The 16,505-nt window shown below is 31.9% G+C and overlaps 4 protein-coding genes across 8 annotated transcripts in view; 1 reads left to right on the top strand and 3 right to left on the bottom strand.

Moving 5' to 3' along the window:
* Positions 1-155: 155 nt before the first annotated feature.
* LOC105211009 (uncharacterized) lies at positions 156-1,251 on the bottom strand. Of its 2 annotated transcripts, XM_054229563.1 has the most exons (3): positions 1,121-1,251; positions 882-1,067; positions 156-822 (listed from the first exon to the last, which is right to left on the bottom strand). In XM_054229563.1, the coding sequence occupies exons 2-3, from the start codon at positions 948-950 to the stop codon at positions 475-477; spliced, it is 417 nt and encodes a 138-aa protein (XP_054085538.1). In that variant the 5' UTR covers positions 951-1,067; positions 1,121-1,251; the 3' UTR covers positions 156-474. The 2 variants fall into 2 exon arrangements, with proteins under 2 accessions (XP_054085538.1, XP_054085540.1); XM_054229565.1 differs by lacking the exon at positions 1,121-1,251 and having other exon boundaries at positions 882-1,113.
* A 348-nt stretch (positions 1,252-1,599) lies between these two features.
* On the bottom strand, positions 1,600-3,064 carry LOC105211008 (uncharacterized). Its single transcript, XM_011182238.3, has 3 exons — positions 2,624-3,064; positions 2,390-2,570; positions 1,600-2,325 (listed from the first exon to the last, which is right to left on the bottom strand). Exons 1-3 carry the CDS (start codon positions 2,635-2,637, stop codon positions 1,801-1,803), a joined length of 720 nt encoding a protein of 239 aa, XP_011180540.2. The 5' UTR covers positions 2,638-3,064; the 3' UTR covers positions 1,600-1,800.
* A 140-nt stretch (positions 3,065-3,204) lies between these two features.
* LOC105211007 (40S ribosomal protein S9) lies at positions 3,205-4,687 on the bottom strand. Of its 2 annotated transcripts, none has more exons than XR_008471008.1 (4): positions 4,568-4,687; positions 4,127-4,371; positions 3,567-3,938; positions 3,205-3,461 (listed from the first exon to the last, which is right to left on the bottom strand). XR_008471008.1 is itself a non-coding variant. In XM_011182237.3 (4 exons), exons 2-4 carry the CDS (start codon positions 4,347-4,349, stop codon positions 3,284-3,286), a joined length of 588 nt encoding a protein of 195 aa, XP_011180539.1. In that variant the 5' UTR covers positions 4,350-4,371; positions 4,568-4,685; the 3' UTR covers positions 3,205-3,283. The 2 variants fall into 2 exon arrangements, 1 of the variants encoding a protein (XP_011180539.1); XM_011182237.3 differs by having other exon boundaries at positions 3,752-3,938; positions 4,568-4,685.
* Positions 4,688-4,990: 303 nt separating this feature from the next.
* The window catches only part of LOC105211010 (capon-like protein), a 301,508-nt gene continuing 289,993 nt past the window's right edge, over positions 4,991-16,505 (top strand). For 2 of the 3 annotated variants that reach the window (XM_054229555.1, XM_054229556.1), the window contains exon 1: positions 4,992-7,111. The gene's annotated coding sequence lies outside the window, so the exon portion shown is untranslated. Of the gene's footprint in view, positions 7,112-16,505 lie in introns of all 3 variants that reach the window. The other variant, XM_054229557.1, reaches the window with a different exon arrangement.

Here is a 16,505-nt window from a genome sequence, read left to right as displayed (position 1 = left end):
GTGGTAATAGCACAGAGTTTAACAGTAATGAAGATGACAGTAGTAGTGATGGCATGGAGTTTAGTAATGTGACAAAAGCTTCGATAGAAGCTTTAGAACTCAAAAAAACCTTAATAGAAAAAAAATCCAAATCATGTTTAAAAAAAACAAACAAGTTTAAAAAAGTCTAAGTTATTTGCGTGCTTGTATTTTGAAAATATATATTATGTTCATTCTTATATATTATCTTATATTACTCGTTACAAAAATAAATTTAAAAAACCTTTCACACGAAACAGAAACATTCATTCATTGAATTCCGCCATTCTCTCTAACGCAGCGCCTTCACGTTCCATAGCTAAAGTTTGCTTTTCCATCAACTTCAGTTATCGTTCCATTAACTTCTCTTGTCTTTCAACAGCACTTGTTAGTCTATCTATATATTGACACTGGCTGTCCATTATATCCCTAATTTCTTTGGATATTTTTAAGTATTTAACTTGATGATGTAATTGACGATGAAATTGAAATTACGCTGCCCATCATATATTTGTTTTTTGACACGATCCTCAATTGAGCAATCTGTGGTGGTGGTTGTTGAAGCTTTTTCTGAGATTTCCTCATGTTATGCATGAGTTTGGAGCCGGAGACGACAGATTTTGATGTTGTGGACAATTTGACTGAAGACACTCCACTTGGTGCACTACTGGGCTTAATTGGTTCAACTATTTTAAGTATATCGGACAATGTTTTTTCTGGTTCCGTTAGCTGATGTTGTGTGAAGCCGGCTTCAACATTTTCGACCAATTTCCTTCTTGTTCTTGCTTTTAAATGACAAAAAACCTAAAATAAGAAATCGTAATTTATGAGACTGACTGGCTACTAACTAAATTCAGATTTACCCTTTTCAATTCTGTTCTACAACGTTCAGGTGAACCAATAGCATTTAGTTTTTTAGCAATTTCTCCCATTTCGAATCTTTTTCATGGCGAAGTGCAGCCGTTGGTGGTGTGTATTTAGCTAACACTGGATGTTTTCTGACCTCGCGCAATAATAAAGCGCATTGCGCCATTGATGTTGTCTTTATGCTGAATAAATTTTAATGTTTTTGAAAAAAATAAATGCTTGTTGTAACATTTACCTTTTCGCATCCATTGGAGATTTTGCTTCTGCGTATTCTGTTTGAATAATTATTATTCTTTTTCACAATAGGCAACCGAGATGAATGACTCGATTATGTATCGCCACTGAATTAAATATTTTATATGACAGTGTTGCCACATGGAATTCTTTTTATATTTTATTTTTTGTGGTTTTTGAAATTTTGAATTTACCGGGTTTATTTGCACCACTTCCGAATATCAAGAGTTTACCACATACCAAAAATAAATTAGAAGTAATTGTCATTTTGGTATATTCTTATTTTACATATTACTTTAACCAAATTTAGCATAACATTTATACACCCCATTTATGTAACCATACTAAAGCGAATATACTTGCCGAATGAGTAACTACGACTACGACAGGCAACTATGTCGCCATTTTGTTAATATATTTTATATTACTATCATTGCTTAAGTAATTGGTATTTTATAGAAATATTAAAAGTTAGGCAACTGATTTCAGCAACTGCTTTTATTCGCGTTTTTTAGTATACAGACAAATCTCAAAGTAAAATCCTTTATAGTAGCCATGAAAAAAGCGCTTATAAATGAAAATATAAAAACATGCACTCCCTTATACACTCCGCCATTATTTCCTAAACAATGGCTTAACATTTATTAGAAACACTTTAAAAGTACCTTAAAAGTAATAACACTATTGTAACTCTGCCATTCTTTCCATAGCAACGGCTTGCCGTTCAATAGCTAAAATTTGCCTTTCCAACAACTCAAATAGTTGTTCCATTAACCTCTCTTGTCTCACGACAGAATCTGCTAATTTATGTAGAAACACAGTCTGTCTAGCCATTATTTCCACCATTTCTTTTGATAAATCCATGTATTGGTCTTGTAATTGATGACGAAATAGAAAATTGTTCTGATCATCAGCTTTTCGCTTTTTTTCACCAGTTGTGTGATCTGTAGTTGGTGACGGAGCATCTTCTGGCAGTTCCTCAGTTGTATCCGCGAATGGAGCCGGCGGCATACTGTCAGTAGTAAACGGTGGAGATAATTTGATCGCAGGCACTCCGAATGTTTCACCAACTGGTTGAACTGATTCATTTAGTTTGAGAATCTGCGCCAATCCCTTTTCCGCTTCCGAAAGTGGTTTTTGTGAGAAACCCACCTGTTTAATTTCTGCCATTTTCTTCTTGGTATTTGATTTTAAATTAATGAAGACCTTAATGTAATAATAACATATATTAATATATTTAAGAGTCTGTTGTTATTGAAGAAATATTTACTCTTTTCCATTCTCGCATGCTGCGTTCAGGTGGTCCAATGGCATTCAGTTTTTTTGTAATGCTTACCCAAAGCTCTTCGTTGTGGGGAGGACCGAATCCCGGTGTTTGCTTAAGTAACACTGGATGTTTTTCGATCTCTTGCAATAATAACGTGAATTGGCCCACTGTTGTTACCTTTAAGCTGTATACATTTGAATGTTCAAGTTGAAGTAACTGTTAAATGAAATGTATCACCCTTTCGTTTCCATCGTTTCTATTATTATTATTTAGATTTGCTCGGGTTTCTGTTGCCGTTCGCTTGTGGTAGCAAAATGCAATGATAACTAAACAATTTATTTAATTTGTATGTTTCGCCACTGAAGTGAACGCTATACGTGATGGAGTAGGTAAGTATAAGTGTTGCCACTGTGGTAAACACTATCACTATTACTGAACCGAATTGACCATATCACTTGAGACAAACAAAAATCGTTTTTCAAATTAACTGTTTTAAATATATCCACTGTATTCAAAATTCAAAACTTTAAAAATATTGTAATCAAAAATGATTGACTGTAGGTCACTGCTCTTGCGTAGGTGTCGGACTTCATTTCTGTATACTTAAGAATATACAAAAACTGGCGAGTAGCTATTCAACTACCTGTGATTGGCAATTGATAAGCATACATAACATAAATTTTAGACAAACAATTGTCTAGATTTGGTCTATAATTTGTAATTTTAAGAACTTTTGTGATAATCTTAAACGCTACATAAAAAATTCCAGCAACAATTGAGTTGACCCTACAGTTTCAAAAGTAAAAACAAAACAGAACTTTTTTTCTTCAAAATCAGAGAAACATCATTTATTAAATGTTGTCATACACAATTTGTGTAATTCAATCTTCAAATAGTTTAATCTTCCTCTTCTTCAGCAGCACCACCGCTGCCACCTTGGTTCTTCTTCATGTTCTTCCTCTTCACGCGACCTGGACGGCCACCACCGAAGGGCGATTTCAATGAGAAATCAATGTGTTTCTGCGAGTCCAAACGCACGACGAACGATGGAATGTTCACCACTTGTCTGCGCACGCTGGAGGAAAGAACAGAAGAAAGCATTTGGTTAGTATTTGAAATTTCAAAATATATAATATTTATAAGCTGAAATATATAAAGTCGTTCAGTTTTTGTAACTTACGCATGCCTAGTTTGCACAAACTTTTACAAGTTTATTCTGTTGTAGCAAACTAATTTTAAAAGACGTTGAGAGCCGGTACAACCTGAGCTGTTCGACTCCCAAGTGGTCTTACTGAACATATTTTGTACAAATTCTCATATGAATCCAATGACCCAAAACAGTTGCATACTATCGCAGATATTTACCGAATGTGTCTTTGACGGATGAGTACGCGAGCATGATGGATGGACTTGGCCAATCCTAATTTGAAGACTTGTGTCTGCAAGCGACGCTCCAAGAAATCCTCAATTTTCAAACCCAACACGTAATCGAGCTTCATGCGGGATTCATCCAATACACCAATACGTACCAAACGACGCAACAAAGCGTTACCTATAATAAACGAAATTAATATTAATTAGTTGATTATTGGAGTAAAAAATTTCATATTTATAGCGCATGATTTTCAGTTAGTTAAGTATCGTCAAAATTTATTTCAGACAAGAAGTGTCAGAATATATTTAATAAATCATCAGCGCCAATATTTAGTTGAAATAGTTTGTATGCATGCTTGAAATTACCTTGGAACAATCTCTTCTCGTCTTTCTCATCGAGAGTCAACAACTCACGAGCAGCCTTACGGATTTTGGCCAAAGCGTACTTGACACGCCACACCTCACGCTTGTTGCGCAAACCATATTCGCCAATGATTTTCAATTCCTGATCCAAACGTGCCTTTTCATAAGGGCGACGTGGTGTCACATAAGTCTTCGAGAAGACAGACGGTATACGTCCGTTGACCATTTTTCCACTTCTTTAACAGAGTCTATAATGGTAGAAATATATAGAAAGTTGGTTATAAAATCGTGAAATATCGTTAACATCTGCATAATTGTGTTAATAATTTGTTGTTCACTTTAAAATTTAATTTGTTAGCTTGTTTTACTAATATTATTTCATACTCTATTTTAATATAAGCAATTATTTTTTATAATTAGAAACTTTTACAAAATCTCACGTACATTCGGTTCGACGATTGAAAAATGAAAGAACGAATTTGCACGAATGTCGTACGAATTTAGAAAACTGCTGTCAATTTGACATTTCTACATGTGGATTGTGGACTGTGGTATGTAGTAATAGAGTTTATCGTAATAGAAAGTGGTTGTGCAATACACAGGGTGGTACATTGCTAAATTTCAGGACTCATAATTTATTAGGTGAAGGAAGGGAAAAGAGATTTTTACAATTTCGTTGTGCTAGGATTCAATTGGAGCTCATTTGAGAGAGGATATTAGTTTGTGACGTCATTAATAACATTAGAGAATTGTTGTTGTTAATAATATATTCAAGACCAGTGATATTTTGACTCGGTTGTCGCAAGTTTATTTAAATAAATACTTTCAATCGTTATAGAAGTATTTTCGATAAATTTTAAGCATGATTGAGATTGCCGAAAACCAATTTGTGATTCAGAAAAGAAAAAAAATTGATTTCTTTGAAATGAAATATTGCCACACTTTTATATTAATAGTCACTTGGTAACTCTCTCAACGGAAACAAAATTCAAAACAGAGAACACAAGCAACGGTAGCAGCGCTAAGCACGTTGCTTACAAGCATTCTGATTGGACCAATTCAAAGCGTCGCGAGAGAAAATCTGAAAACCGGAGAGACACTTTCACGTTCGGCAGCAACACAGAGTGACGCAGCAAACACAATTCTTGCCGCTACATTCAATTTACAGTTTGTGTGCGGAAACGGGTTCCCCAAAACAGTTGCTTCAAGTGCTTCCTATAGTCCCACACAGTTGCGGCTGGCACAGTCCAAGAGTGAAGCACGGAAAACGGAGAGTGTGACGACGGTGGCGCTGTGGGGGCGGTAGTCATACGAATACACACGGAAAACGAATGGGCAAAAGCAGCTGCCGGCGACTGCACGAGGCACAACACAACAGCCAGCAAGCAAGCGGCCACAACCAAAGCTAGAGACAACAATAGTGGATAGCGACTGCAGCAGCGACGTCGGGAGCAGTGACTAGTGGCAGCGACAGCGCCAACATTGGCTGTGCGCCGCGTCAGTTGTTGTTCGGTGGCCATACCAGCTGGAACTATCCGTCTCCGTGTGAAAGCTTTAACGCTCGGTCATTTGAGTAGACGCAAACGAATTCTATAATTACGAATAAACGCGCGCGCCGTTTTAAAGCCAAAAAAGCATAACGAAAAATTTTGCTTTTGTGTATTTTCAATTTTATTAAATTTTTACAACACCAATAACTTGCATGCTGTCACAGAGCTGTCAGCTGTGTTTATTATTACACATTTAGAACAATAAATAAAATAATAAATTCGATTTACGCGCGATTGTCTTCCCCAACTGCTGAGGAGGCGCATTCTTCTTATTTTGTGCTAAATTTATATAAAAATATATAAACAAGTGTGTCTGCGTGTGTTTGTGTTGTTGTGTGTGCGCGGTCTTTAGTACTCACTTGGTGCTGTGTTCTGTGCGTTTTGTACTAAATCTAGTTGCAAGTGCTGCAAGTTCTTGACGCGTTGCAAGCACAAACAGAGTGTTGGCTTCTAGTCGTCAATCGTGTTGTTGGCGTTCCGGTTCTAGTTAAAGAACGAAAGTGAAGACGCCGCCGCCGCTGGTTTGTGGGCACGTTTGGCATTTCCAACTCCCGTCGTGCGTCAAGTGGACTTGCTTTGTAGTTTTGTCTAGAAGTCTACGATGATTGTGAATTCAAATTGACTTTCAGAGCATAAATTGAAAAAAAAAAATTATAATTTCCGGTTTCATTCATAAGATCAGTGCTGTGGTACATATAGACAAAAGTTGGCAGCAACAACAATTGTGTTTGCGGTTAATTTGCAGAAAATACGTCAAAAGTTGACAAACATAAACACGCACAGACATGCAAAGGTTTGCAAACGAAGTGAAGTGAACAAGTTTGTTAAAAAATAAAAAAGAAAATAATTAAAAATTAGAAATTCAAAAATAAAAATAATAAAAAAATAACAAAATAAAACAATAACAACAACAAAAGTGAAATACAAAGGTGGAAAAGCTAAAAAATACAAAAATCCACGGAAATAAAAAATAAAAAATAACAAAAAAACACAGAAATAAAACAATAACAACAACAAAAGTTAAACGCAAAGGTGAGAAACCAAAAAAACAAAAAAAAAAAGATTTTGTCGCGTCCACTTTGTCTTCGCCATTCAGCTGCCGCTCGTTTTGTCTCACATTTCCAAGAATTGGCAGTTAATTTCAAAAAAATAAAACCACGAGAGGTGAGAGAATTAAGAGCTAAACGGAATAGTGCAAAACTGTTTAAAAAACAAAACGTATATTAACAAAAGCAACAACAACAACAAAATCGTGAAAAAAGCAGCGTGTGTGTCCGGAAAAAAAGCATGCAAATTTAAAAAAAATGCCGGCTCCCCTTTGTGTGTGTGTGAATTGTATATGTAGCTATGCGCACAACGAGTTTCCAATCGCATACCAGAAACGCCAAAAATTATTGAAAACCAACGCAAACCAACGTATGTGCGATATTTAAATCAGGTAGGTGCACAGACAAACAAACAATACATACATATTATATACATACATTGTGTACACTTGTACTAATAATGTTTATGGCAATATCACAAGTTGAAATTATGCAATATTAATTATTAAATGAAAGTCGATTTCGCGTCGTAAAAGTTTTGTAAAAAAAAAACAAAAAAAAATCAAAACAAAAAAGTTCCAAAATCACCTTTTGTGTTCGAACGTTTTGAAATTTGTTTTGTGACCTATTGTAATCTTGTATTGTGTTGTGGTGAAAACGAAAGTCGCAAAAATTTAATTTTTTTGTTGAGTCTCTCAAAAGCTTTTGTTCGAGTTTTGTGTTTTTTTTGGTTCTTAAGAAGAAGTTCTTTGGTTTTTTAAGCTTCTTATATTCAAAAATGGCTTTGAGGATGACAAAATAAATGAAGATAAACGTGGTTATTCAAAGTGATTCATAGATTATTCTAGGGAAACCCATGCTGTATGAGTCATGTTAATCACTTATTAGCAATTTTCTATAATTTCCATCCCAGCTCAGCTGCGTTCCAATATCTGAATAAATTACATAGTAACACAAAAAATTGTTCTGACCTGGGGGTCATACTATGTACTTTTGTAGAATCCGCATCCGAGGTCCATTTAAGTCCATCAAACCAGTGTTTTGACTTAACCCCAAAAAACCAAATACGGCGGGCAGTGTTTTTAAAAATTAATCTCACTACTCGAAGGTTTTCGGGTCACGGATTATGAAACCGGTGTAGGATTTTTAAAATTCAGAACGAAAAAAAAAATTCATCGGATTCGCTTGAAACTCGATACTCGGTGTTTAGTTGGTCACGGATTATGAAATCGGATTTTCAAAATATAAAATGATGGATCCAATGCGGTGGAAAAATTAATCGGTTTCGTTAGTAATCCGGGGTTGGTTTTTCAAAATTCAAAAAGGTGGATCCAATATGAGACAAGCTTTATTGAAAAATTCGTCGGATTCGCTTGAAGGTCGGTACTAGCGGATTTTCGGTGTCACGGATTACGAAACCATTGTTGGTATTTCAAAACTCAAAATGGTAAATGGATTCGCTTGAAAATCGCTACTCGAGGGTTTTCGGAGTCGTTGATTACCAATTTGACATTACTTTTCAAAAATTCATTACAGCGGACCAATATGAATTTATTTTTCAAATGCGTCCCTCCTGTAGGTTCGCCATTTTAAATTTTTGGAAAAATAAAGAAACTTGACAATAATATGACTTTAGAAGCTCTCATGCCTCTGTTTGTAGAGTTGAGAGTATAATTTAAAAAAAAATATTTCCCAATCAATCACAATGGATCAGCTCTAACTAAAATAAAATTGCAGAAATCGAGGGTTCGGGTAGTTTCGTTCTCAAGACTGTCCATTTCATGTAACTTTAAAGGACTCAGGACTTATATTCGGTCAAGAACTGTGAACTCGGCAACATTCAGGATTATTGTATGGGAGAGGTTTACTCAATAACATTTAAATAATAATGTCAAGTTCTAAAAATTCAGAAAATATTCCAAAAGAATTATGATCAAGACTAAATATTTTGTGCCACGTCCATGTTTTAATCAAAATCTATGAGTTCCAAGTGAATCGGTTTAAAATAAAATTAGATAACAGCTCTCTTTTGAGCTGAGTTTTGGACTATTTTTGACGAACTTATTAAAAGCAGTCCATGGTTAAAGGGAACTCTTCGCCCTCAGCAAGGTTAATCTTTCTCAAGTCATAGGAGTTCTAATTTGCCATTGTCCCATTGAGATTCATGCGGTTGAACAAAAGTGTTTAACGGGTGCAGAAGCTGCTTGGAAGAGCATAAGGTAGTATCATCCCAAAATTTCCTTTTGGAATGTGCCGCCTTTGTGAGATCAATGCAAAAATTCCCTGAATCTCAGTTTTTTGGGCACCTCCGTGAGTTAGGAGATATAGAAGTAAAAAACTCTGCAAATTTTTCATTCTAGACGCTTTGTCGATTCTTAAAATTTAAGTGAGGGGGTTGTATTTTATGGCATCACAAAGAACTGTTCTTAATCGTCTAAGTGTGTTTCCTTTTTAAGGGAAGAGTCTTCTTACCTAACCTAACTTAATCTAACATAACCTACGGTATTTCCGTTTTGGAGACTGAGTTTTTTGATCATGCTGAGTCTTCCAAATCTCTGCTAATGTTGAAATCACTACATAAAGATCTTGCAAAGCCAAAATGGAACTGTAAACCAATGTCTTATATTTATTTCTTGAAGATACATAGATTATGAGAGGAAGATCGGTAAACTCTTCAGCATTACATCAAGTCTTTAAAAAAAATTGTAATGGACGTTGTAAAAAATGGACTTTTATCTCAGACTCGTTGAATATGCGTCACTGAGCGAATCTATAACCTTGCCTATTTCACACAGGGTCTTTTCAATTTTGATTTCTTTTTATAGAAGACCGCTTGTTGCTCCTCTGACGTAGTATAACTCAAACATAAATCGAAGTAAATCCAGAAAAGCTTCATATATTGTAGTCGCTACATGAGTTGGCAATTCATATAACGATCCTGAACAATCCCGGTGCAAATTGTCGAAAAAAAGTCTTCACTAAATGCCTATTAACACTGATTAAATTGCTTCTGCTCAATATTATGCTCTCACTAAAACAAGTAAACCTCCATAGAATATTACTTAATTTCTTAATTTTCTCCATTTCAATATCTTTGTGTGGGCGTATTGGCGCCAAAAATGCTATCGCCACGGTTGAGAGACCACAAAATCACTAAAAATCCAGCACTAGCAGACGAACGGCGCAAGTAATGTGTTGAAAAAAGTATATAAATGCCAGAATCAAAAATATTTCTATTTGTTTAACACTATGCAAAGCCAAAAGTATTTTTTTTTATTTATTTTTATTAATTTTTCAACTTGATACATGATAATCAAATTAAGAAGAAAAAAAAAACAAATAATAATAATAATAAACATAACAAGTTGCATATTAACCGAAGGAATGCACATGAACATAAGCAATTGCAGTGTACTACATATTTTGTAATAGACTCTAGGAAAATGAAAGTCGACGGCGTTGGAAATGAGTTGCATCCGCTGCAAAGTTGATTATTTGAGGTGGATGTTTGTTTCTGTTGTTGTGTGTCTTACGCTGCGTTGGCTCGTCTGCTTGACTTCGATGACATCAGGCGAAATGGCGTTCTACATTCTATGAAATACTAGCTAAATATATAGATATATATGTGTGTGTGTTTGTATGTATGTATATGTTTCTTTATATATACATATGTACTACATTTATGTGTGTTGTTTACAAATACACAGGTGCGAATTTACGCTTATAAATTTCTTTGTACAACACAACTCTATGAATATACATATACATATGTATATATCTAGGCTTGTGTGTGTGTGTGTGCCCATTCGCAATCCCGCTCTCCTGCGATACATCATCTAAGTAGTAATTCGCCAACGCGATATAACGTCTTCAGTGCGAGTGTTTTCGACGAGATTTTAGTTCTGAAGATTTACTATTGCCTAATACTATAACACATATACAGAATATAATATAATATAAACATGAGTACATAAATTCGCCACTCGTACAAGTTGTTGTTGCAGTGCATTTTGTAGGTAATGCAAGAAACAAATGCATCAGCACCCAGCACAAAGACTAAATATTATGTTAATATGTATAAAAAAAGAATAATTTCATATTCTTTCATTTTCATTTATTCTACATACATACATACATATACTGCTGGCAACGAGGCATCGTAAAAGCTTCGCATGCATATATGTATGCATGAGACACACATGTTCACCTCTTGTATGCAAAGCCAAATAATAGTGAAGCGCACTGATTGCAAGCAGCTGCATTTTCGTTCCAAAAAAAAAGTAAGAAGAAAAAAAATTATATTTAAAAAAAAAAAGAGATGAAAAAACAGGCCCACGAAGCGACGGCGTTGCATGTGGAAACAAGTTGGTGTCTAGATATTTATTTATGTCCGCTGTATGCGCTGGCAGCTTTTATGGTATGCGTAGAGTACTATGTAGTAGCAGGAATTCTTGTGGATGCTGTGGACTTAATACACTGTAAGGTTAATAAAGTGCATACATATTTGTTGTATTAATCAAGAAGTCAAGAAGGAAAAAAATTTAAATAACTAAAATCTAAAAGCTTACACATCTTTCAAAAATGTTAAAAAATAATATTTTTTTTGATAAATAATTATTTAAATGCCACTTAAGCAGAAAAAATAATTAATCTAGGTCTGTCAATAAATAAAAGAATATAAATTTGAAATAAAATAAATTTAAATTAAAAAAAATTAAAATTGAATAAAAGAATAAAAATAGAAAATAAAATTAAAATAAAAATAAAAAAAAAAATAAAATTATATAAAAATTTAAAAATAATTAAATTAATTTGTATTAAAATTATTAAAAATATGTAAAAAAATATAAATTAAAAATAAAAATAATTTATAATTTTTTAAATAATCAATTATGTATTTCTTTAAGAGCTACATATTTAAGCTGAAAATAACTAAAAAAACCACATTTTCAAACAAAAATTTATAAATAAAAGAAAATAAAATAAATTTAAATAAATTTCTTTATAAAAATAAAAATATAATTAAATTAATTTATAAAACAATATGAATTTATTTTAAAAATAATTAATTGGAAATAAATAAATAAATAAATATTAAATAATTTAATAATTGGTATATAATAATTTTAAATTAAATTAAAGAAAAAATAAAAAAATATTAATTACAAATAAAAATAATTTATAAATTTTTAAATAATTAATTATATATTTCTTTAAGAGCTATTTAAGCTAAAAAATAATTTAAAAAAAGGTATAAATGTAAAATAAATACAAAATAAATTACTTTATAAAAAAAAATATAATTAAATTAATAATGAAAAATTTTTGATATTATTTGAAAAATAATTAATTAAAAATAAATATAAAATGTTTTCAATAATTAAATAATATGTAATAATTTAAACAATTAAATTAAAGAAAAAATATTATTAAACAATAAAAAAATATTAATTACAAATAAAAATAATTTATAATTTTTTTAATTATGGAATTAATTATGTATTTGTTTAAGAGCTATTTAAGCTAAAAAATAATTTGAAAAATTATAAATTTAAAATAAATACAAAATAAATTTAAATAAATTACTTTATAAAATTAAAAATATAATTAATTTAATTATGAAAAATTTATGTAATTATTTGAAAAATAATTAATTGAAAATAAATAAATATAAGAAATTTGTAAATAATTAAAAAATTATTTGGTATATAATAATTTTAACAATTAAATTAACGAAAAAATATTAAAAACATAAATTAAAAATGCTAATACTTATTAATTAAGTTCAGTTATTGTTTGTTTGATTAAATTAGTTTTCTATTTTAAACAGTTAATCATAAATAAATTAAAATAAATAAATTGTTTAAAGTACAAAAAAAAACTAATTAAATTTTTTTATTAAAAAAAATAAAGTTATTTAAGAAAATAAAATAATAATTAAATTTAAAAAATATATATTAAATAATAAAAGTATATATCTATATTTTTATATAAATTTTTTAATTAAATTTATATAACTAAAACATTAATTAATATTTTTTTATAATTTCATTAATTTTTTACGAATTAATGAAATATTTTTTATTTACTATTTTCAATTTTTTTTTTAATAATTTCTATTACTCATCCTAAATTGTATTTTTGATAAAAATTTGTTTCTTAAGGGGTTAAGGGGTAGTCAGCGACAGAAAAAAAATAGAATTTTTAGTATTTTTTTTTTTGCTATTAAATCATGTTATTTTACAAAAGTAATAATATGGAATTATTACACAATGTTTTGACTTGAAGTCACGAAAATTTGAAAAAACTATAATTTCCAAAGTTATAGCTATTTGTGTTGATCCAGTTCCAAAAAAAGGTCCTTGCGGTGATAATCATAAGTCCTTAGAGATTCATCTAAAATCAATCGGATAAGAAAAATTGTTTTTTTTTTTTTTTTTTTTTTTAATTAACAATGGAATTTTTTGTCTAGATTTTCGAAAAAAAAAACAGATATTTGGTCTTAAAAATTCTAAATTTTTGGAAAAAAATGCTTTGATCCGTCCCAGGATTATTATGTATTCTAAAAGCTGTAGAAATTTCATTAAAAACTACTGAGTGTTTTCGAATGACAGTTGTCACTAGTTCAAAAAACATAGTTTTGAGAAAAACGCATTTAAAGTTTTACACTAGCGTTTTGGAGCTCTTTGTTATTTGTCGAATAACTCGAAAAGTAATTATCGGATTAACTTCAAATTTTCAGAGAATATTTATAGTAATATCTTACACTTAACGAAAATGCATTTTTGAAAATTCTGACTACCCCAAACCCTTTTCGTTTTCTCCAGTTAACTGAATTCATTATGACTTTCAGTATTTTAATTTTTGAGTTTCTTTTAATAGACTTTATTAATTACTTATAATAAAACATTACATAAATTTGTTAAACTTTTTTCGATATAAAGCTTGAAAATATAATTTAAGGCATGTCAAAAATGAAGAAGCTTTCATCGAAAGCCAAAATATTATGAAAGCTTTCAAATTATTGCCTGAAGTTTGAAAGCTTACAAAGAACTGCTATTGAAACATGGTTAATTTTTTACTTTTAAACTTTAAATTGTATAGAAAATCACGTATAATTTTCTCGCAGCCCGTATGTAAAATGTGATTAAAAAATATTCAAAAATTTACTGATTTTTCTATATTTATGTATATAATCTATTTAGTATACAGTGTTTTTTAGAACTCAATATTTTATTTACTCTACACTAATATTGATCAATTCCCTACATGAACTCAATAATTGATTATCATAGTGAAATATTAAAAATCATTTGATTATTTTCATTATAAAATTTCCAAAATTTTTATTATTTTCTACCTAAACATAAAAGTCATTATACTATATTTCAAAACTTAAGCAAAAATAGCCGAAAATAAACACATAAAAATGTTCCACAAGTTCAGTTGCACGCTGCAGGGTATTTACGAGTTCGACGTCATTGATTTGTTAATGTAAACAGTTGGTTATAGCAAAGACTAACTATAGACAATGTAATACTTATATTTACGATATACCGTGTGCGAAATTGGCTTGGTTGCAGGTTTTTTTAAAGCTTATAAGCTTCTACTGGTCTTTGCGATCTGTCAGGAGTATTTGGATGTTGCAAAGGACAGTTGAGGCTGTTTAAGTCAGACTCTGCAGTTGCGGAGATCTACCGCTTGACTTAAACTAACCTATGCTTCCAGAGTTGTTTTTGGCTTTTGTCATTTATTTTCAAAGCATTCTTCGAGAGAAATGAAAATATTGTTGAGTGCCTAAGCAAATTTCGCACACTGTAAGTGCACAGCTGTCGAGCAGGTGATCATTAATATCATTGCAGGCAAAGTGGTGAGGATGAATGCTGTGCAAAATTGATGTATACGATAAATAAAGCTTTAAAGCGTAATTACAAGCGAACACTTATGTATATATTATATATATCCCCAGTATATGATCGCTATGTACGCCTAGTGTTAAGCACATCATTATGAATATACAAATGAAGGCGATACCCAATAAGTAATCAGCAGTTATAACCATTAGTAATGGATAAAAAATTGTAAAAAGAAGACTCACTTCAAATTTCGCCGAAAAGCCCATAGATGCCACTTAAAAAATAGACAGCGTAGCTTCGATGACTCAAGGTCGACTTTTGCCGGTAACATTTCACAATTTAACTAATCACTTTTTGCATATACAGACACACGTATATATGTAACTCACTCGCCGTGTGTATGTATATAATAAATCTTCAATACCTCACCATCGCTTATTTATCGCATTTGCTTTGCTCCAAATGATTCTTCGCTTCTTCAGTTCAACAACATGACTTTGTCCATTTCATGCAGGTTATGGTTGTTGTTATTGTAGTTGTTGACGGCATTTGCGCTGTCCGTTGCTTATTCCACCAATTTTGTTTTGTTTTGTGGCGCTCTTCTCTTCCCAGACGCGTTCATTATGGGTGCTTCTTGGTGTGTTTAATGTTTTGTTTTTGTATATGTATAGGTTGTTGTTGTTTTCATGTGAAAATGTTCTAAAGTTTTTATTTCTGTTGCGTTTGGCTTTTATTTTCTTATTTAAAAATAGCGCAACGTAAATGAGTTCATTCTTGTGGTTACCATTTCAATCAGTCAGTTGGCGCGCATCATTCTCTGCCTCTTCGAGTTCTATTCTGTGGCGTTCTGCACGATGTCTGTCTTTCTAGGTTGCCGTTTCCATCAGTTGGCAGGTCTTTTTGTAGGTGTATGTTTTCTGAAAGAGTTGTATGTGCGATAGGGTGTGCTTTCTCTTTTGAGGTTAGATAGTATAGGAATTGAAGTGGAGGTCGAGTCGTGATGTTGGGATCTGTAGTGCAAATTTTAAACTTTTCGGAATATCAGGTTCGGAATTTTGTTTAAAAATTTCCCATTCCGAGCAATGACAAACACCTACAACAATGTCCCACCTTCGACTTCCCAAAAGCCAAAGAGCTTGTCCGATAAAATTGGAACCTAGAATCCGAATGGGATCTGATCTGAATATTTGGTCTAATGTTCGTTTTTAAACAATTAGACTCAAGAAGGAGCTTTATCACCTCAGTTATTGGCTTAAGTAATAATGGATCTCTTAGATTCATAAAAAAGGAATGAGAAGAATGCTTAAATATAGGCTCTGGATCCAGAGTCCGTCGATAGTTTCATTATTTTACTATTTAGAAACAGCTCCTTTGATGGAAGATGAGCCTAAAAGACTTAGGAGCTTAGATTTGTATGACGAATAAAATGAAATTTAGAGAACTGTTAAATTCGTTTAAGTATCTGAAGAACGAACACTGTAAAACACAGCTTATAGAGTCTTATTGGTAATCTCTTCAGAGAACACTATTTTCTAATCACAGTAATTATAAATTTTCTTGTTGGACAAAGAACTGAAGTTATAATGTTGACTTAGGTAGGCATATCTTCGGCGAACCCAGAGAAGTGACTGGAATCGACATTAGCCGACTTAAGTACTCTATTATAGATTCCAAGCGCTTTTTGGCATCATAAGGGTCTTAGTGATCTGTTAGGTGTTTTCCGGGTGTCACAATGGACAGTTGAATCTGTGTATGTGAGATTTTCGGCATCTGCGGAGATCTACCCCTTAACCTAACCTAGTATATAACCACTTCAACTTGGTAGTAAAACGAAATGCTAATGACATCATGCTAATGACATCAATTTTTTAAGCCACTCTATGTTCTAGGGAAATCTTGTTGGTCCAAACTAAAATAGAAAGTAGTTTCG

Source organism: Zeugodacus cucurbitae, chromosome 4, assembly GCF_028554725.1.
Source record: "Zeugodacus cucurbitae isolate PBARC_wt_2022May chromosome 4, idZeuCucr1.2, whole genome shotgun sequence".
NCBI lineage: Eukaryota > Metazoa > Arthropoda > Insecta > Diptera > Tephritidae > Zeugodacus > Zeugodacus cucurbitae.
Note: the sequence above shows the minus strand (reverse complement) of the source record. Positions and strands in the feature narration are given on the sequence as shown.

Coding starts and splice junctions, on each gene's coding strand:
- LOC105211009 (XM_054229563.1), bottom strand. CDS start 950: ATGGGAGAAATTGCTAAAAAACTAAATGCTATTGGTTCACCTGAACGT. Junction 823..881: donor GTAGAACAGAATTGAAAAGG/GTAAATCTGAAT, acceptor TTCTTATTTTAG/GTTTTTTGTCATTTAAAAGC.
- LOC105211008 (XM_011182238.3), bottom strand. Junction 2,326..2,389: donor GCATGCGAGAATGGAAAAGA/GTAAATATTTCT, acceptor TATTACATTAAG/GTCTTCATTAATTTAAAATC.
- LOC105211007 (XM_011182237.3), bottom strand. CDS start 4,349: ATGGTCAACGGACGTATACCGTCTGTCTTCTCGAAGACTTATGTGACA. Junction 3,939..4,126: donor CGAGAAGAGATTGTTCCAAG/GTAATTTCAAGC, acceptor CGTTTATTATAG/GTAACGCTTTGTTGCGTCGT. Junction 3,462..3,751: donor ATCCGTCAAAGACACATTCG/GTAAATATCTGC, acceptor TCTTTCCTCCAG/CGTGCGCAGACAAGTGGTGA.